The 20,639-nt window shown below is 35.3% G+C and overlaps 3 protein-coding genes across 5 annotated transcripts; 2 read left to right on the forward strand and 1 right to left on the reverse strand.

Moving 5' to 3' along the window:
* Positions 1-5,969: 5,969 nt before the first annotated feature.
* Positions 5,970-8,687, forward strand: Rtet (major facilitator superfamily domain-containing protein rtet). 2 transcript variants are annotated; one of them, XM_076386277.1, is made up of 7 exons: positions 5,970-6,473; positions 6,547-6,809; positions 6,887-7,178; positions 7,253-7,473; positions 7,548-7,638; positions 8,012-8,149; positions 8,214-8,687. In XM_076386277.1, the coding sequence occupies exons 1-7, from the start codon at positions 6,254-6,256 to the stop codon at positions 8,306-8,308; spliced, it is 1,320 nt and encodes a 439-aa protein (XP_076242392.1). In that variant the 5' UTR covers positions 5,970-6,253; the 3' UTR covers positions 8,309-8,687. The 2 variants fall into 2 exon arrangements, with proteins under 2 accessions (XP_076242392.1, XP_076242393.1); XM_076386278.1 differs by having other exon boundaries at positions 5,970-6,386; positions 8,214-8,686.
* Positions 8,688-9,033: 346 nt separating this feature from the next.
* On the forward strand, positions 9,034-19,023 carry Stat92e (Signal transducer and transcription activator Stat92E). 2 transcript variants are annotated; one of them, XM_076386275.1, is made up of 11 exons: positions 9,034-9,270; positions 9,847-10,001; positions 10,080-10,236; positions 10,314-10,660; positions 10,745-10,888; positions 10,975-11,443; positions 11,523-12,195; positions 12,289-12,444; positions 12,523-12,757; positions 15,689-15,863; positions 18,907-19,023. In XM_076386275.1, the coding sequence occupies exons 2-10, from the start codon at positions 9,874-9,876 to the stop codon at positions 15,861-15,863; spliced, it is 2,484 nt and encodes an 827-aa protein (XP_076242390.1). In that variant the 5' UTR covers positions 9,034-9,270; positions 9,847-9,873; the 3' UTR covers positions 18,907-19,023. The 2 variants fall into 2 exon arrangements, with proteins under 2 accessions (XP_076242390.1, XP_076242391.1); XM_076386276.1 differs by lacking the exon at positions 18,907-19,023 and adding an exon at positions 16,043-18,878.
* LOC143183291 (uncharacterized) lies at positions 18,875-19,893 on the reverse strand. Its single transcript, XM_076384816.1, has 3 exons — positions 19,883-19,893; positions 19,245-19,320; positions 18,875-19,138 (listed from the first exon to the last, which is right to left on the reverse strand). Exons 1-3 carry the CDS (start codon positions 19,891-19,893, stop codon positions 18,875-18,877), a joined length of 351 nt encoding a protein of 116 aa, XP_076240931.1.
* Between the last annotated feature and the right edge of the window lie 746 nt (positions 19,894-20,639).

The raw sequence follows: 20,639 nt of genomic DNA on the forward strand, positions 1-20,639 counted from the left end.
CTCATCAAAATTGGCGCGATCTTCATGAATAACCCTCACGAACGTGCCTACGACGCACATTACGACTCAACGGTCCGGTGACCGTGATTTAGACTACTCAACCGTTTCTCGACCTAGCCGGTCCCGAGCACGAGACATCGAAATGCTGCACAGATTTCTATAGTACGTTACAGCACAGAATCACGAGGCGCGTGCACGCGGGGATCCACGTTTCCGACGAAGCACGTTACCGGTGTATAGCGTACACCGTACACCCTACCCCTAAATCGAAACGAATGACGTCTTTCGCCGGTCGCCAGAGTCCCGCCTCTGTCGATTCTCTTCTCTTGTCCTCTTCCTTCATCGTTTGCCTCCCCCTTGCCCCGACGTCGCCACTTTTGGGTCGAAAAAGTGCTGGAGGATAACAAATGTCGCGAAGAATCGCGAAGTGCCGAAACGGTTCCTGGTCGTTTTTCTTGTCCACTACACAACACACTGCCGATGCGATACTGTCACGCGGTGCGTTTTAAGATACGATGATGACGACGACAGCGTGGCGTGCGTGGCGGCGACGATGGCGACAAGCGACGAAGAAAGACAGAGGAGCTTCGAAAACCGTCGGTCGTTTCTAACAGGCTCCGAGCGTGGTTCTCGGTCACGGAAGTGTGTATATCCAACAACAAATCGTGGCGAGCGAAGAGGCGTTGAAGACGCGACCATCCCGCTCGGCGAGTCGACAACGAACTGCTGCCTGTGCCGCTCGTGGCCAGGTGTCTCGACGCTTTATTCCTTTTGGGCCCCAAGTACATGAAAGCCCTCGGCTATATAGGTGCCCCTTAAGTCCTGTGGTGGGGGCTTATTCTTATTTAACAGCAGCAACGAAGCTGGAACACCAGCAACAACTTTGAACCTTCCCTCCTTTTTCTGTTTCGTTCTTTCTTTTTAGCTCTGCTCCCTGATCTCTCTGTCTTCGTCGACTTCTACCTTCGATTCTTCCACTTCCTCCTCTTTTCTTCTGTCGTTCCTTGTCTTTCAGTCTCCTGTCCTCTCGCGCGTTCTTCGTCTTTCTCCGGCCCCCCTCCTTTTTCTCTCGACGTACCCTTCTCTTTCTCCTTCTTTTCAGAAGAACAACCGTCCTCTCCTTACACTTTGTGCGCTCTTTCTTCTTCCCTCTCTCCCTATTACCGCTTTGTGGCGCGGATTCACCAGTAAAGCCCGCCAAAATTGTATCAGCTGTCCTGAATTTTGCTCCGCCTGTCAAATACGTGACGTATACCTTCTCTTGTTCTTTTCTGTAACCTCGTCAGGTAAGATATCCCATGGGAACGAAAAAAAAAAGGGTCAGCCGAATTTTACAATAGCTGAGCTGTATAGGGATCGTGGTAGCGACACTTTCGAGCACTCGTCTCGGAAAAATCGTAACGACGTTTTCATTGTAACCAGTTGAAAATATACTTGTGACCCACTTTTTCTTCTTAAAAGATGAATTTTCTGAGTTATATTTTTCAAAGTGCGTTACAGATAATCGATCGGTCGTGTGTCATCGCCAACTGCGTCTCACTCACAACATCGACGAGAGTGAGTCGAGGGTTAAACTCTAAGTAATTTTTACGTAAAGAAATGCATTAGATAAAATGGGAAAAGGACATGTTAATTATTTTCAATTGTAATACGTGCCCCTTTAGTCTGTGTGTAATTTCACTTAATTTAACAGATTAATAAATCGGTCCTGTGAGCCAAACTGACCCAACTCCTGTATTGTTATTTTTTAGGAGAGCAGAAGAATAAATGTGATCATACATTTTTTAATATAGTTTTGCAGTACTTTGTATCATTAAATCTTCGCTTACAGCGATTAACGTAATTTAAATAGATTTTTAGTATTCTAATGAAATAAAGAGACAGCAGTAAAATCACATGTACAACTGAATTTTGAAAGAAATGGACTTGGGTTAGTTTGGTTCACAGGTTAATATGGTGTGGTCCATGAATAAAATTCCAATTTTGTTTAACCCTAGAACACAAACGTTATTCAATATTTTTTAAACATAAATATTTATAAAATTTACGAATTCTAAAAGCTTTTTTCATAGTACAATATTACAAGTGTTATCTTTGGATCAAACTTTTTGGTCAGAAATATGTCATTTGAGACAATTTATGAATAATGAACTTTCGATTCTAGGATTAAACTGGCACCAAGTTTATTTACACACCTAATGCATACGTACATGTGCAACAATCTTTTCAACAACATTGTTTCGCAAAATTAAACACCTTGAATTTCATTTAAAAATGCGTCGAATTAATTTACACATTTAATATGTAAATAAGTACACGTGCAAACATTTTCCCGATAGTAGTATGCTTTGTAAAATTAGATAATTTGTATGTTGTTTAAAAATACATAAAAGTAACTTACACGTTTAATAAATAAATGTGTAATAATGTTTTCAATAGTACTATTGTATTTTGCAAAATTAGGACATTTCCATAACCTTAAAGTTAAAGGTTATCCACGTTGCGTTGTAAACAGTAAGTTAAAAACATTTAAATTTGGAAGAATTGAATTTGCAATTTTTATTCTTTTTTAAAAGTTACAAAACAATTTATTGTAGGTCAGGAATGTAATAGTGTTCATGTGTTAAATACTGTATATAAAACAATACAAATTATTTTAGAGGATATGGTAATGAATAATTTTTAATTTCTAATAAGTAGAGGCAAGTTAAAAAACTTCATTGATAAAAATGAAAAATTCAGAGGATTTTGCTTAAGAATTTGGCTAAAAGCAATCCTGGCATACAGTTGCAGAGTTAAGTATACAAAATCATAGCACGTCGTGTAAATCTAAAGATCTGTCACAAGTAAAGCGTGATTCACGCGGCGACTAAGTATGTATGGAGCCGTACGATAAGTGTTAAACTACTCAACCGTTCAGCAAGCTGTGTTGGTAGATTCTCGTACGTATTTTCACCTGGAACAGCTGAACCTTGCGGTCAGCACGTGCTCTTCTGTCATCGTGCTATGACTTGCTGCATAGCCAACGACGTATTGCAATGTCCGAAAGCTAGCAATTCAAAAATGAGAAAAATGAAACATTATTTAAATATCGTATTCCTTGATAACATGCACCATATATTATGAAGTGCTTTTTTCATGGTGTACGATACACGAGATAACTTTCACGTAGATCGTATAGTATTAAATAAATCTACGCTGAAGAAGACAGTAAATCTTCCGTATGATTTATTTATACGTCATTTTCCGCAATTCGCGTAATTCAATCATTTCAAGTTCATTAAAAATAACAATCTCTTAATGTTTATTCTTCGAGCGAATGCTGACAAGCATGTTCGTGCAGGGAAGAAAGGGAATCGTAAACACAGAGTGATTGAGAACCACTTGTAGGAGGACAGCTGCGCTGTGAGCGCATCTGCTGTCGGTTGCGCGGGCACGCGCGCTTACATATCCTTATTCCTACGTTGGTACTATACTACTCTATATAGATGTACCACGGGTTCGAACGCATACGATACTCTCCACAATACAGTCTCCTCTGTTCCTCCTTATTTTCACCGTGTGCCATCGTTCCATCCTTTTTTCGGTTCGTCCCTTTCTTTTTCCTTTCCTTCTTTATTTTTTTTCCGAACGTTCGCTTTTACCTTCTATCCATCCCCCTTCCCTGCACCCCTCTTTCCTCGCTTTAGTTCATTTCAGTTGGTTTCTTTTTTTCCCACCCCTCGAACTGCGACATCACAACGCTCGAATCCCGGTTTTCAACGAGTATACCTCCTAGCAAACGTCTTCTCCCGTTGTATTGGGGGTTGACGGACCGTCATCTTCTTCCCTTTAATACCGTGCCCGTGGAACAGGGGATTTACAATCCACGAGAGAAAGATAGAGATAGAGATAGAGAGAGAGAGAGAGAGAGAGTAGAAGGTCTTTACTCGTGTTTATGGCATATACGATGGCTATGGTTGGTTTCGAAAGCCCTTGCGCGCACCTAGTTCATAATACCTGCAGGGCTTACACGGGAACAGCAGGGCTTTCTACAGTACGTAGGCCCGTACACGATGCAGCTTGCCAGCCGGTACGTGTACCCGAAAATTCTCTTTGTCCTCATTGTCCGAAGATTTCCACTGTACGCGTTTACGATCCAGACCGTGCTTCCTAGAAAATTGTCGATTTTCACTGGTCCGGGTTTCCCCATCTGCCTGCGTCTCGTTCGCTTTATTTCCTTTCTTCCTTCCCTTTCTCTGTCTCTGTCCTCGTCCCTCTCTCTTTCTCTAGAGCGCATACACGCGCACGGATACTCTTGCGCTCGTCTTACGAACACCCTTCTTACGGGATTTTAAGTTCGGTTGCTTTGTCTCTTTACATACCTGCGCCCTTGTTGAATCGAGTTTGACGAGACGGACAGCTTTCGTCGTAAAATTCTCCCGAAATTTGTATTCCTACGTTCGCATCGTGAATAAACGATAATGGAAATATAGTAACAGGTTTGTTTCGTAGATTGTTTCGAGTTCTTTTTGTGCTTGACACACAATGTGATAAGAGAAAACGAAGTTATATTATTGTGAGGACATTTATTTGGATTAGAATTCTTATTTCCTGATGTCTTTAAGTTTATCAATATGATAATACCAATTAAATGCGTCAGTTTTGAAATTGATTGTACTGAGACACCTGTCTAACTTAGAAGATTATGATTTTTCTTCTCTCTCGTTGTTTGTGTTATCTTTTCAGAGTACATATAAGAAAAGTCTCGTCGAACACCGACACATGCCACGGAGTGGCATCAATGTGCCGCATGTGCATCACACCGTAGGGCCCAGATGGCAAGCGTTGAATCCCTTGCTTAAATTTTAACCATAGTCGAATACCGCTGGCTCTTGAACCACCTGTTCTATGTGTAGATTAGGACTACCCGTAAAATTCTTTAATCGTTTAGAAATATATGTTTATAGTAAATAATACCGAAGGAGGATGAATGTGACACTTTGTATTGTATAGGACTTGCGTGCTCGCGTGCTGTATATGTGTACATACAGGTACTGTGATTTTATTTCAAGGACATCTTATAATACTGATAATATGACTATTAATATAAATTTTTTATTCAAATATCGTATAAATGTGTGTACCTTCAACGATGAATGTAATTGGTACTAATTATATATATATAATAATAATTGAATACCTGGCTTCTTATGTTTATGTTTAATTTGTCATTTTATAAAGTATTAAGAAAGCTAATATTGAAATATGTGTTTTAAAAACGGCTGTTCCAGGCGACGTTACGCTTTAGGACGGGTTTCAAAAGATCTTTGTTCCCGATGAGGAAGTGGATCCGTGGTTGAATGCAAACGTGTTCGTGTTTCGTGTATACGAACACTTTATATCGTGTGCAGCCGGAAGTTAACGTACGTAATGCTTCTGGGTGTGCCTATTTGTGCTATTTCTCGCTTCACTGACAAATAAAAATAATGTAGCTATTATCCGTGATTCAATATGTGTACCTGTAAATACAGTATTTTCTACTTCTACCAGATTTTCGAGCATCATATTCTGTGACATTCTTTAGTTTGTAATTCTGTAGTTTAAATATTTAGTCTCTAAACTTTAAACATTTCAAAAAGTTCGAAGTACCTAACGTGTAACTTGTTGATTTCGATTGGTTTGTTTATGACGTAACATCTGTGAAGAACCATCACCATTATCGATACGCTAGGTATCTGTTTTACGATTAATAAAAAGGCATGCATGTTGTTTATAAATAGAAACAACGAATATACTGTTCTTTTTTTGCATGTCACAAATCATTTGATTCAAAATGAGAGCACTATGAGTTGAAGTGTAATTTGCTTTTAATAATATAGAAACATAAAAATGTTTTTGTGACATTACTCTAACAGTTAAATAGGTTTCTTTTCTATCGACTGTTGGTATTGTTGGTAAATGTTTACCAAAATGGGACTTGCCAAAAAGTGGGTCAGACCTTTCTATTTCTTAGAATTAATCTCTTCCAGTCTTTATAATGAAAGACACAAGAAGTAGCCCCGTTAATCTCGTCTGTAGTTTATATCGTCTTAACAAACATCTTGTTTGATGAAAATAATGCCACGTGTTAAGAATTAAAGAGACGTACTTAAAATACGAACCATGCGATTGATCGAATTTGAATCATAAATGTTTGATTAATGATTTATTTTCCTCTAATAGTCTCGATATTTTTTTTAGTTTATATTTGTAAAGTATACAAAAAATAATCATGGCCAAAATAAAGGACAATACTGTTAAAGTGGTGTTTATTTCTTTACTTCTGGATCTCTTAGCATTTACTATAATACTGCCACTGTTTCCAGCTTTATTAGATTATTATAAAGAAATAGAAAATGACCAAGGTTTGTACTTCAAAATCTTGCATTATATACAAAGCGCAAGAAAATTTTTTGATGCCCCTGATAAAGTCAGTACTGTATTATATGGAGGTTGGTTTCTTTTTCCTTCTTTTCAATTTACTCATGCATGTATACTAATATATGAATATAATTTAATTTTTAGGATTCCTTGGTTCTATGTACTCCTTTTTACAGTTTTTGGGTTCACCAATAATTGGAGCATTATCAGACATTTATGGAAGAAAACCCTTGATGTTACTTTGTTTAATAGGCATTATGATGTCTTATTTATTATGGGCACTTTCTTTTAATTTCACTATATTTGTATTAGCAAGATTTATTGGTGGTATTAGTAAAGGAAATATTAGTTTATCCATGGCTATTATTACTGATGTTACATCTGAAAAAGAAAGAGGAAAAGCAATGGTACAGTTTAAAGGAATTAATGAAAGGACAAGCATGAAAGTGAACACAATTATAAACTAAAATTTTTCACTTTTTAGGCACTTGTTGGTATTGCTTTTTCCATAGGTTTTGTTGCGGGACCAATGATAGGTGCATTTTTTGCTTGGATCTCAAGCAATAATAGAGAAGGAGCTTGGTATATAATACCTGCTGTGTTTGCCCTTTTTTTGGCAGCAAGTGATTTATGTTTTGTTGTTTGCAATTTGAAAGAATCATTACCATCAAAACATAGAGTAACAATTTTTAAATCTGGCATCTCTAGAGCTTTTGCTTATATTAATCCCATAGATTTATTCCAGTTTAATGGAGTCTCTGGCTTGAATGTTCAAGGTGAATATTTGTTTATATTTTCACATCATAAATTCTTTAGACAGTCAGAAAAAAATTTGTATGTATTATTTCAGATAAGAAGAGTTTGCAAACGTTGGGTTATGCTTACTTCATATATTTATTTATCTATAGTGGTTTGGAATTTACTTTAACATTCCTGACTCATTACCTATTTGAATTTACAAGTATGCAACAAGGATGGATGTTTTTAGCAATTGGGTTGATTATGGCAATTTTACAAGGAGGTTGGGTACGGACAATTCCATCTAATAAAACAAAATCTACTGCAGAATTGGTAAAGATTTTTAAAAATTGCCACAAAGATTTGTATATTTGTTGACATCTTGTATATTGTATGAATATTTTCAGGGCCTATGGTTAATAATTCCAGCATTTGTGTGTGTAGGGATAGCAGATAGTTTGCTAATGCTATCTGTTGGAGTACTTTTATTTGCAATTTGTAAGTATATTATAATAGAACTATTCAATGTATTAACCCTTTGCACTCAGTTGTCCCTTCTAAGAGGACAAAATGAATGGTAAATAAGAACCTCGGAGTACAAAGGGTTAACAGAGGGAGATGAATTCCTTGATTGAAAGCAAATTTATTGACTGTGAATATAACATATTAACGTGAATGTAAACCAAGAAAATATAATTCGTAAAATATATTTATTATATCAATTTATTATATAAATAAATTCGTCTTTAGTTATTTTAAAATGTATATTTTTAAAGATATTGAAGGTATTTCTAATCAAGGAATGACCCAGTTGATGGATTAAATGTTTATAAGAATAACAAAACATATTACACTACATTGTGTATTTTAGCTACTGCTATGGTTGTTACTTGTATGATGACGCTTGTAACACGAATTGGACCTGAAAATCAGAAAGGAGCGATAACAGGCGTTTTTCGTTCACTTGGAGCACTAGCTCGGGCTTGTGGACCCATAATTGCTTCCTCAGGTAAAAATGAAACTTACGAATGTTTAATTAAATTAATATATCAAAATAATGTGTTTTATTTTAGCTTTTTGGTGTATTGGCAGCAAGGCAACATATCTCACTGGTGCAGTATTCCTTGTATTTCCACCTCTTATACTTCAGAGTATAAAATCCCTTTAAATAAGGATATTAAAAAATTTTATATAAGAATGTTATATTTATGCATGTGCATACATATATTTATTTTCAAACAGTATTTTTGTATTCTCTGAAAAGCTTTTGATAATGTATTGTATAAGTATTTCCAAAAGTATTCTTTCTAAATATTCTTTATTGTATTACATGTTGTTGCAATAATATATTTTAAATTATAATTGTAATTGTATATTTTCGAGCAAATATCTGTATATTCTTTCTTTCCTGTCATCGGTAAACCCTTTTCTAAAACATATCGCCATAGTATCATTTAAATTCACCGTGCTATCTTTTTACACATATTACATTTTCCTATGATTGAACGTTACACGTTCGGCAAACAGGATATGATGTAATGATAATGAAAACTGCCAATTGGCTAGTAATCAGTATTGAATAGTATGTGCGAAATAAGATCATTCGACAATATTCGCAGTGGTGTATCTGTTTTTATTATTAGCTAAGTACATAAAAAATAAAATAAAAAACTGATTACTGATAAATATTGTTTGAAATTGAAGCGATATAGATAATCGCTATAGATTTCCATTTCCACGTAGTTGCTACGTTCCTGGGAAAATCATGGAACCGTCGCATGCGCAGTGGATCGATTGGTCACGTGATATGCCCTCTCCCCTTTACACCCGCGCCATTTACGGTAGGGAATTCTCGGAATTCCTCGTTCGCGGCACTCTGTCGTCGTCCGCGCTGATGGAAATAACGCAGAAGGGGGAAAAGTTATTGATGAGATTCGCGCGTGTGACCGGTCCCCGCGATCATTACGTTTACGATTATTACGCGGCAGACTGATTTTGATCGGTTCAGAGGTTACATTTTGAGTAAATTGTCAGAACTAAACAGATAGACAAAGTGAGAAACAGAGAGAAAGAAAGATAACGAAATCTTAGCACAGATCCTAGTTGCTTTTGTCTTCGGACTAGCAGCAGGTGAGTGCATGTCTTGTAACGAACATCTTTTTCTTTCGCCCCTCCCGCTTATCTATTTACGCGTTACTGTGATACATCACGTTTTTCTTATTTGTTATCTTCGATGTCTTGCATTCTGTTTTCGTTCGATTCGATCAATTTATTAATACGAGAAATAATTTTTAAATTAATCGTAGAATTTTTTTCAGTGATCTTTAATTATTGAAGGACGTAGATCATTTTTGTATATAGTTAACTGTAGCTTAGAATTATGTGGACGTGTTTTCTTTCATCAAGAATTTTTCTGGTTCAATAAGTGAAAGTGCGTTTTCAAATTTTATATAGAAATATCTGTGAAATTTTCTGTTGAGTTTGTTTTCTTTTTTTTTTTTTTCGTGTAAAACTGTAATAATGAAAACGCGCATTGTATTATTAATTTGTGGTTATATTCTTAATTTGTAATGATATAATGACATGTGCGATAAAAGTAATACTTTTATTTGTGCATTTTCTAAGCTGTTCTGTTGCAAGGAAAATTTACAATAATTGGTATTAGTAGATATTAGTTCCTTTTAAACTACTTAAATTTGTTTTCAGGGTAAAGAATTTATAATATAAATCAAAATGTCGCTGTGGGCAAAAGCACAGCAATTACCGCAAGATGCACTGCAACAAGTGCGGTCAGTTTACGGAGAACACTTTCCAATAGAAGTTCGACATTTTTTATCTTCTTGGATAGAAGAAAAGATGTGGTAAGGCCATTAAAAATAAGTAGTAAATATTTCATTAAATATTAATGAATTTTTAACGCACGAGTATTTGTTTTACAGGACCGATATTGAACCTGATAATCCACAATATGAACAGTACATATCTAATCTTGTAATATCTCTCATACAAGAATTGGAAACTAAAGCAGCTTCCTTAAATACAGATGATATGTTTTTGACAAAATTAAAATTAATAGAAGCTGCAAAAAATTTTCGTGTGAGTTTTTTTTACTAAATATTAAAGTATAATCTTAATAAATATAACGTAGACATGTTTATTTTTTCATGATTTAGCAAAGGTATACCCACAATCCAACAACGCTGTTTAGAATAATTAGACATTGTCTTGGAACAGAAATGAAGTTAGTAGCTCAAGTAGAGAATTTGGGAGGTGCTTTAATGAGTATGGCTGGAGGTAAAGTAGGATTGATTAGTGACGCTGTTGCTGAAATAGCACAGCATGTTGAGTCTTTGCGACGTAGAACACAAGAAACAGGTGAAGACTTAAGAAAAATGGAGCAGGAACAAGAAGCATTTGCTATTAGTTACCATGAATGTACTAAATTGAATGCACATCTTCAACACCTTGCAACACAACCACAGAATCAACAAAATTTGGACTTAGAAAAAAAGATTAGGAGGTAAACTAATTTTTTCGTTTCTTCAAAATAAAAGTTCAACTATTCTTATTAGATCTACGTTAAATAAAAATATTATTGCTATAGGCAAAAAGAACAACAAGAGCAGTTATTAAATCATAAAGTAGCTGGTCTAATGCAATTACGATTAACATTAGCAGACAAACTGAAAGATACTATATCCAGCTTAAATAGCTTACAGTCCAGAGTTCTGGATGATGAACTTATTAGGTAAAATATCTTTAAAATTTATGAGTTTTGATTTACTTAATTGCGATTTTCAAAGATACCGCATAATTGCACAAATTTTTTTTCAGGTGGAAAAGGGATCAGCAATTAGCGGGAAATGGCACACCTTTTAACAGTAACTTAGATACTATACAAGAGTGGTGTGAAAGTTTAGCTGAATTAATTTGGCTAAACCGTCAACAAATTAAAGAGGCACAACGTCTGAAACAAAAATTCGCTCTGGAACCACCGGGCATGCAAGACATTCTTCCTACATTGAATTCTCAAATTACTCAGCTTCTTAGTTCATTAGTTACTAGCACATTTATTATAGAAAAACAGCCTCCGCAAGTGATGAAGACTAATACTCGTTTTACGAGTACAGTACGTCTACTTGTAGGTGGAAAATTAAATGTTCACATGACTCCACCTCAAGTAAAAGTAAGCATTATTAGTGAAGCTCAAGCAAATGCTCTATTGAAGAGTGATAAATTGGCGAAAAACTGGGAAGCAAGCGGTGAAATTCTAAATAACACAGGAACAATGGAATACCATCAAGTAAGATAAACTACAAAATGTTTATGATTCATTATATTGTAATACGTATTTAAATAATAAATATGGCTATAATTTTTAGGCTACAAGGCAACTCTCTGTAAGCTTTCGTAACATGCAGCTGAAGAAAATAAAAAGGGCAGAAAAGAAAGGAACGGAATCTGTTATGGACGAAAAGTTCTCGCTTCTCTTTCAGTCACAATTCAGTGTTGGCGGAGGTGAATTGGTATTCCAGGTTTGGACATTAAGTTTACCAGTTGTGGTAATTGTGCATGGGAATCAGGAGCCACATGCATGGGCCACAGTTACATGGGATAACGCTTTTGCCGAACCTGGAAGAGTACCATTCGTGGTACCTGATAAAGTTCCATGGAGTCAAGCAGCCGAAGCATTGAACGTTAAATTCAGATCAGCAACGGGTCGTTCATTAACAGAAGATAACCTCAGATTTCTCGCAGAGAAAGTATTTCGTAGCGGAAACACAAGTGGTCAAGATTATTCTGGTTTGATGTTGAGTTGGGCGCAATTTTGCAAGGAACCTTTACCTGAAAGAAACTTCACATTCTGGGAATGGTTTTATGCTGTGATGAAGTTGACTAGAGAGCACTTGAGAGGTCCTTGGATCGACGGATATATATTGGGATTCGTGAGAAAGAAACAAGCAGAGGAAATGTTGGCGAACTGTGCCTCAGGAACTTTCCTTATGCGCTTTTCAGACTCTGAACTCGGTGGCGTCACTATTGCATGGGTTGGAGGTAAAATATTAACTACTTTTTCTCTATGTGTATTCTATGATTGTTTTGTATAAGTTCGTTATAAACTACTGTTTTGTGTTAAATATCGTATAGATCAAACAGAAGTCTTCATGTTACAACCGTTCACAAGTAAGGATTTTGCGATTCGTAGTTTAGCGGATCGCGTATCTGATTTGCAACATTTACTTTACCTCTATCCGGATCTATCAAAGGATCAAGCATTTTCTAAATATTACACACCGTTCACAGGTAAGCATCATTTTTGTCCCCTACTGTGTTGGTTGTTTATATTGAAGTGTGATCGTACATTATGGTCTTTGTCCGTAGAAAATCAATCTACGTCAACGAACGGATACGTGAAACCTTTCTTAGTAACGCACGTACCTGGTTGGGGTGGACCTGTTGTTGGTGGTCAGACACCATCGCACTCCTCTGTAGTTGGGGTAGGCAATAGTGGTCAAAGTGGTCCAGGTGGTAGTTATCCTGCAACGCCGTCCACCATGTTCCAAGCACACAGTCCTGATCCGTCTGTAACGCGTGATACTCCATCAGTGGCATCCAGGTCAGTCCCCTGGATTTAAAGTATCAATTATATGTATATCATTTATTTTTAGTAGGGTAAACCACTGCCATAGGTACTTCATATAAGATATGCAAAGATTTCATCTTTGACTATCAAGATTTCATCTTGACTCGTACTTAGAAATTTAACTTACTGTTGTCAATTCTTAAAATAGCATGTAACGAACATATCGTTTCCGGTGACTACACACAGTTGTTTCAATGATTATGAACATTTCGTGCTATTATAGGTGATTTTTAATCACAAACAGACAATAATTACATGTGGATTCATCGAAAACTTAAAACACAAGACACACATTCCTTTACGACCGATTACATTTGCTTTGCATGTCTTTTGTATTCTATCTGTGCAGATGACGTCAGTATTGTTTTCTATTTCTTTTTTTACGGATGTTTAGAAAATGTTTACAGTGATATTATGTAGTTTCTCACGTTTTTATAAAACTTTTTTCTTTATATAGAAATTTTGAAGTATTTACAACAATTGTACCAAGAAATGAAAGTATAAGTACTAATTAAGATGTCTCGTTAAGGGCATACATTATATTGGACAATACTGGGTGCCTAAAAAACAATTTTCGCCAAAAGTCGAATAATATCAATGCACATTTAGACCCTCACGTATATTTTGTGTCATACATACGAAGTTTGTAAAACGACTAGTCTTTTGACTTCTTTCTTCTTCTTTTTTTTGTCATTGAAATAATTCATAATTAGTCTTGGCATCACCCAGTACTCCATTCCGATATTAATGATCGTTTATTGATAAGTATGCATATCTATAATTAAGCTGATTCCTTAAATTTCCAAGATTCTGCGTGCGAAGATTTTACGATACAAGTTAGAACGGTTTACAGTTTAATAAAATTGCTTGCGAAGCAAACAATGATAAAGTCCGTCCAACGGATGCATAAATGGAGAATCTTGGGATGTGAATCGCAGTTCATTCTTTTTTTCTCTTCTGTAATTTACGATATTTAGTTTTTAATAAGAACTTAGAGAATATAAAAAGTAAGAATGGGAAGGGGAGAGAGAGAATGAGAGAAAGGGAAGTAAAGAGAGAAATTGAGTGGCGACGAAACTGTTCTTAATTTTTTTCTTAAACTGCCAAATTTTTGTACATATGTTTTTTTTGTAGCAAAACGGCTTATCCAAGGCTTTTTTTACAAAAAAGTAAGAAAAAAAAGAAAATCTCGAGAATCAAAAGCTCCTGCTTCGCTCGCAGATCTTTGTAATATGTATAAAAATACGGTTTTACGTGTAATATCGTTCGAAGCAAGAAAAAGAATAGTAGATAAACGAGCTGAATATCGTAATGCAAGAGAAAAAAACTATATTGTGTTTAATACGAAATTTCGAAAGAAACGGAAGGCAAAGGCCTGGAGCAAGCCGGTACAACCACAACAACGGATATTTTAGAGACATTTAATATTTTAGAGTTATAGCCGCAACTCCTGAATAGATATGAAACGCAGCTCCAATCACGATGCATTAGTTGCAGAGATAACACAGTTCTACTGGCAATCGAGCGTACACTTATGAGAAGAAGAAGTTCTCGGTTACGAAGCGAGACATGACGGATAGTGCCGTTAATAAATTGCAAAACGGGGCAGAGAGAGTCACACGATACGCGTGCATAATTGCAACGTGGTAAATTGATTCGCGTAAAAAAGGTTTCCTGCAAGTTACTCGAATGACCGATCGATTTCCGATTGGGTTGGGGATAGCGATAGGCTTCGGGACAGTCCGAAAGATGGTCTCAATTCGCTTCGCAAACGATCGCTTGGATCTCAATGACTTTAAATATGCTACGCACGCACAAGCATTTTTGCTGATTTCTAAGTTCACAGTAATGAATTTATTTACAAGGGTAAGTCAATAATTAGCTACAAATTTTATTTTAATACAAATAAAAAATCGACTTTAACATCAACTTTCAGCAAACTTTCTTATGCTTTTCAATGCACTAGGTCTATCATTCCACAAACTTCCTTATGATCTCAGAAAATAACATCTTTGGCAGAGCTGTAAGCCACGCAAGTGATAGTTGGAAAAGGCAAGACTAGGCCAATAATAGGCCATATAAATCCCAGAAAACTGTAAATGAGTACTGTCAGACAGTATATCTATCTCGGATAGTAACTTTCAGTTATTCCCAACGCAGTGTCTGATAGTACATATTTTATCTCAGAGTACTCTCGAAAATATCTCACGATAGTTTTACTTCCAAGTAAACACATACACTATGGGGCATTCAGAGGCCGTTAATTCTTTTCTAACGAAATAGTGAAAGAAACCATGTATACGTGGCTTATTGCTGCAACGAAAACGTTATTTTCTGAGGGCTTCAGGAACTTTGTGTAACTGTGGATCTAGTATCTTGAAAACTAGAGGAGTTACGCTGAAAAACGAGGTTAATATCGATCTTCTGTTTGTATTGAAATCAAATTTGTAGTTAAATTGCAGATTATTGTCTCACTTTCGTAACATCGCTGAGATTCAAATAACATGCGAAGCGATTGTAGACGCAGAACTAACCGATCGGTATCCTGGGGATCTTCTCTGTGTGGTTGCTCGTACGTTCCTTGCCGTGTTGTACCGGCTATCCGGCTATAATCGGTCACGCGTCTCGGAGAGAACGATATCGGCTAACTCTTCGTTGGTGATGTTTCCCGATCGCAACGATGAGTCGATGGTAAAAGAGAGACAAAGAAAGAAGCATAAAACATAGAGATTAAAATAGAGCGCAGAAGTAGAAACATTGAGAAAGAGAGAGAGAAAGAATTCGAGATTACTACGGTGGGTAAGCCACGTACACTCACCGTGCGTAATCGTGTTTGGATTAGTAACGAGACACTGTTGTCCATTGCTATGCCAGTGATTGGGGTTGTGTTTTGCTTTGTGGTAGCTACGCTCCGGGCCTTGGCCAGTCAAGCGTTGGGCGAGCAAATCCGGACATGGACTATGGGGATCTGATGGGTCACGGTGAGCTGCCCTCGATCGACGAAAATCTCAACTGGGATCACCTTAACGGCTTTAGCTTCTCCGAGTTCATACAATCGTACAACGCTAAGCCGCAATAGGTAGGTCAGGCGCGAGTTTCCACGCACTTGTCTTGTATCCACCGTTCGCGTCGCTCGATTGCCTCTCGTTCTTATTCCTCGATTCTCGTCGACTTTGAACTTACCGCGCGAACCTCTGACGGATACTATCCACCTCTATTAGTATATTATAACATTAGTTATTGTTGTTCGATATATAGGGGAGGGATGTAAAAACAATTCTCATCGTCTCTTTACGATATCGTTCGCCAGTAGCCACACATCACACACTTGGTCTCCGACAAAACGTTGGCATATCTTTTTAATTATCATGTGTAAGTGCAATATAAATAGATATATGTATATGTATATACATATGGATACATATGTACCTAAAAAGCGAGTCCCGTTGATTCTGATTGTTTCGTGAACAATTGGAACGATTAATCACTATATTTATATTAATATATACATATATATGTTATCAAGGATGTTGTTACAGTTCGACGCGTGTGTGTGCCACGATCGAAACATTAATTTCTTGGTTTTATCCAGAAATGCTTATTACGATGGACGTATAATCGGCTAGTAAATGTCTTGCTCTGTAACATAAGTGCATCGCTAGTTCTATTTAAATTTTTATTTTACGTGTATCTGCTAGGTGTGTAGTTAATTAAATTCGTTGTGTATTTGTGTTAGGGAGTAAGATACTGTTTGATCGATTGTACATTGATTAGTTTTTGAATATTTTAATGGATTTGGAACGAGATTGGTGTAATGGACGAAATTGGTCTGTGACTAGTGTTTGTCCTGTGTAGTAGAATCCACCAAAAATAGTGTTTTTAGATGTATGCAACATTTACAAGTCTTTTTTATCAGTTCTAGTTTTATTGTGTCTTTTCTCAGTGCACTTTGTAAGCGTATTAACTTTACAAAACGTTCAGTCGTTTTAATTGAAGTTTTTACGTGAATTATTGGAAACTAGAGGAAAAGATGAACGTTTAAAATAAAAAGTGTCTTGAACATCGTATACTATTACGATGCAGAGGAAAGAGAATTTAAGATATACGTGATTAAGAGGAGCATGCAGACCTGGTATCGTTACATGAAACAGTTTTAAAGGAAGGAGTCTATTTTGTCTATGAAACGCAACAAAGTCGTTTGATAGTTATCACTAAGAGATCTCCACGTTTTCTTTCATTCAATGCATTTCCTTAATGGCCCAAAGTCTAATGAAATTTATGTTTTTCACCAATTCTACCCTTCGTAATGACTTCACTTTCATTACACAATTAGACTTATTGAAATGTGCCTCGAATATTTTCTAGGATTTTGAGTCCTCTAATTTGACTCAAACACTTGCAGAAGTATCTGTGGTTGTGAGGAAAAATGACCTACATCACGTATTTTTGTTGTTAAGATATTGATGTTTAAAGTGTTCGATTTCAGCACTGTTATATAAACTACACAAGTTCGTCTTTTGGAATTCTTATTTTTAACTGAAAAAATTCTTTTAATGTCTTTTCTTCTCTCTAAAAATATGAATTCTTTATTCTAGGTGTATTAAGACTTAGATTATTTGAAAGCGTGACATAAGTCATTTTGCCTTTCAGTTATAGATAATATAGTTTATAATTGCTCTAAATTCACGATTCATTTATAACGAATGTGTTATAGCGTTACCGCGTTTGATTGCCTGAAAGAAAACACAGAAAAAAGATTATGCACCTTACGGATTATGCTATTATACTATTACGCTATTATAGATAGCGGTATTCAGTGATATATGAAAGTAATTGTTATAAATATAGAATGCGTGAACGGAGACAATCACTATCGTGCAGTTTTGTAAATAGCGAAGTTGCAGAATACCTACAGGATGTAAACAAATATATGACTAGGTAGCCAATCAAGTTGAAGTCTTTTTATCGATAAGTCGATACTTTATTTATAAAACTATCTTTTGGCAGTTCAATAGTTAAAAGCCTGAAAATCCATTAAAAACTTTGCTTGAGTCAATAGTTACATAGAGCCGACAACTTTACCGTGTTTTACAAGGTGCTTTTTATGCAAGTTTCTATCCGCTGTTTTTTTGCATCCTGTACTAGAGGCTTTTTATTTATCACTTTAACGTATGGTGAACCAGAGTTGTATGGGGTTTGTGCAAACATACTATAGACAAAATGTAATGTTGTGTGATTTGAATATGTGCCTTGGAAACTGTGGTTATATAACAATACTATTTCTTCGAGATACTTTTATCTATCAAAAATTTAACATGTATATCTTTCGTACAATTTTACAGATTTATCTTCGGTTGAAAAGTATATACCGTAATCAACGGTCCCTCCCCTGTGCTATACATATATATATATATATATATATATACACATACATACATACATACATACATACACACACACATACACATTATTCAATGGAAGCATAAAATTGTCAGTTGCTGCGTCTATATAAAACAACGATGTATGCGAAGTTTTATCAATGATCACAATTAGACGCATTGTTGGCCCTCAATTATATTTACATGGTATATATATGTATATATATAGATTGTACGTATGTATGTAATAAGCTAGATCACTGAAGAGCGTATGTTAACATTATCTATTGATCTTTTTATCAAAGATTAGAGTTTATTTTATTATCGAGAACAATTTTACTGTTTGTAAAAGATAAAGAAAGAGCGTTATATATATATATATTATTCGTCACCTTGTATACAGTATAATTATAATATTATAAGTGTGTAAAATAAGACTACGCGTTTGTATGATATCAACGTGTACCGTTTAACAATAGTTGCCTTTTTTAAATTCAATTTTTGAATTTCAGTTATAACATTTCATCAATAATCAAACATTCTTGTGGTTTTTCTTATAGCTTTCACTGTATATATAGCAATAGAAATAGTCTTCTTTCCCCTTTACCTTCTCCGCTAGAAGAAATCATACTACAAAAACTTTTGTAATTTTAGCGTCGCTTGTAATCCTTGTGGATATCGCAGATACGATGAATAAAATTTTATTCAAAGTTTAACACTCTTGTATATTCGTTTGCACGTTAGCCGGACATACATCCGTCGAACGCAGGCAATCGCAATCGTCCACATCTATACAGACTTCCTCGTAGTGACCGGGTACAGGATAACTAGCTTGATAAATAGTGTCACTGCACATTGGATCGGTCGGTGGCTCATATTTGCTTTTGATTGCCCACGGAACTTTTTCCTTGGGAAGAGGAGTCCACGACTGATATGACAATTTGCTCACAGTATCGCACTCAATTTTTGTGGTAATCTATAACATATATTTATTAAATAGTTGTTTGTGAAAAATGTAAACATCTTTTTTTACGGAAGCTGCCTGTTCTGAGACCATTAATACTAAAAGGACGGTAATGTACCTGGAATACTGAGCGATAGGTTTGAAACTTTGCACAAATTCTGTTGGTTGTGGTTTTAGGTAAGACATTCGGGTCGCTGTTGTATCATCCATTGGCACTCAGCACCTCAAAGATTGTTACACGGAACAATTAGATTTGGACTAACTGTTATTTTGGACGCGAAGTCCATGCGATTAGTAGTCTCTGCATAGAATTGTCTCCTATCATCCTTCTTGATTGAGGTAATATTGGTGAACGTTTTTCGCTTTCAGTTGATTGATAACTCAGCTATGAGAGAATTTCATCCATTGTAGAGTGATATCTGATATTACAACGAATACCAATAGGAAGAAATACAGTTCTTCAGAGTACGGTATTATTACATTTAACGAAGGTATAAAGTTGTCAAGAACTAACCAAATGTATAATACTATAAACTTTTTACGTACTTTATTTAATCGAGTAAATATGTGACTAATTTTAAAGCAATTTTATAAATTAATAGAGCAAATAGCTCAAGTCCATCTACTTTATTAGTATATAAAGTTTTATCAAAATGTTGACTATTTCTTGTACTTTACTACGCACGTTACTTTCATTTTTGAATTTGGTATCTAAAAACAGGTAAGTGCATAACAAATTTTATTAAATGATCTAACCAAATTTTCATGTTGCAATCATAATATTGAATCTAATGTATTTGTTTTTCTGATAAATTCACTTTCGCTGCTCAAGTATTGGTTCAAAAATTTAAAAATTAAGAGCAAGAATAGAAGATAACAAAAAATATTGATGCTATAGTGGATAGTGAGAATAATGTTATTACCATTGATTTAAGGACGTACTGCTTTCATAAAAAAAGGAATTTATAATCTTGAAGGATTATTGACCTATTCAGTTTTGGAATTTTTAAGAGAAATTACTAATGCTGATTTACTTCAATCTTTTAATCTGATTGAATAATATGAATAGTATAATGAGTGTTTATTGCAAATTTTATTTGATGACAAATTGATTGTATAGGTTACAAGAAAACTAATTAAATATGTACTATCAGAATGTTTTAATGTATGCGTTATAGTCGTACATTATGATTATATTTAATGTATTATAATGCATTATAATAAATAAACTGTATTGCATATTTTCAGAATTTATGCGAAATAAACAATATAATTTCCTCTCCCTTTCTTCAAATTTTTTTTCGTTAATCTAAATGTAGGTATCAGTTTTATTTTTCAATTTTTTAAAAGCAAAAATATAAAATAGTGATTATTTGTTGTTCTTTTCAATTAAAATGTCGATTGCTGGTCATTATAGTAAATACAAAGTGGGAGGATTGAAATAAGAAGCCTATTGATTCGTAAATTAGAAAATAGTGTAAAATATACAGTTGTTGACCCCCATACAATGATT

Source organism: Calliopsis andreniformis, chromosome 9, assembly GCF_051401765.1.
Source record: "Calliopsis andreniformis isolate RMS-2024a chromosome 9, iyCalAndr_principal, whole genome shotgun sequence".
NCBI lineage: Eukaryota > Metazoa > Arthropoda > Insecta > Hymenoptera > Andrenidae > Calliopsis > Calliopsis andreniformis.

Excerpts from the sequence above, each read along its gene's own strand:
- Stat92e (XM_076386275.1), top strand. The coding sequence starts at position 9,874 with ATGTCGCTGTGGGCAAAAGCACAGCAATTACCGCAAGATGCACTGCAA. Across the intron at positions 10,002-10,079 it reads TGGATAGAAGAAAAGATGTG|GACCGATATTGAACCTGATA; the intron begins GTAAGGCCATTA and ends TTTGTTTTACAG. Across the intron at positions 12,758-15,688 it reads ACTCCATCAGTGGCATCCAG|CTACGCTCCGGGCCTTGGCC; the intron begins GTCAGTCCCCTG and ends GCTTTGTGGTAG.
- LOC143183291 (XM_076384816.1), bottom strand. Across the intron at positions 19,139-19,244 it reads CCTATCGCTCAGTATTCCAG|ATTACCACAAAAATTGAGTG; the intron begins GTACATTACCGT and ends TATATGTTATAG.
- Rtet (XM_076386277.1), top strand. The coding sequence starts at position 6,254 with ATGGCCAAAATAAAGGACAATACTGTTAAAGTGGTGTTTATTTCTTTA. Across the intron at positions 6,474-6,546 it reads CAGTACTGTATTATATGGAG|GATTCCTTGGTTCTATGTAC; the intron begins GTTGGTTTCTTT and ends TTTAATTTTTAG. Across the intron at positions 7,474-7,547 it reads CAAAATCTACTGCAGAATTG|GGCCTATGGTTAATAATTCC; the intron begins GTAAAGATTTTT and ends GAATATTTTCAG.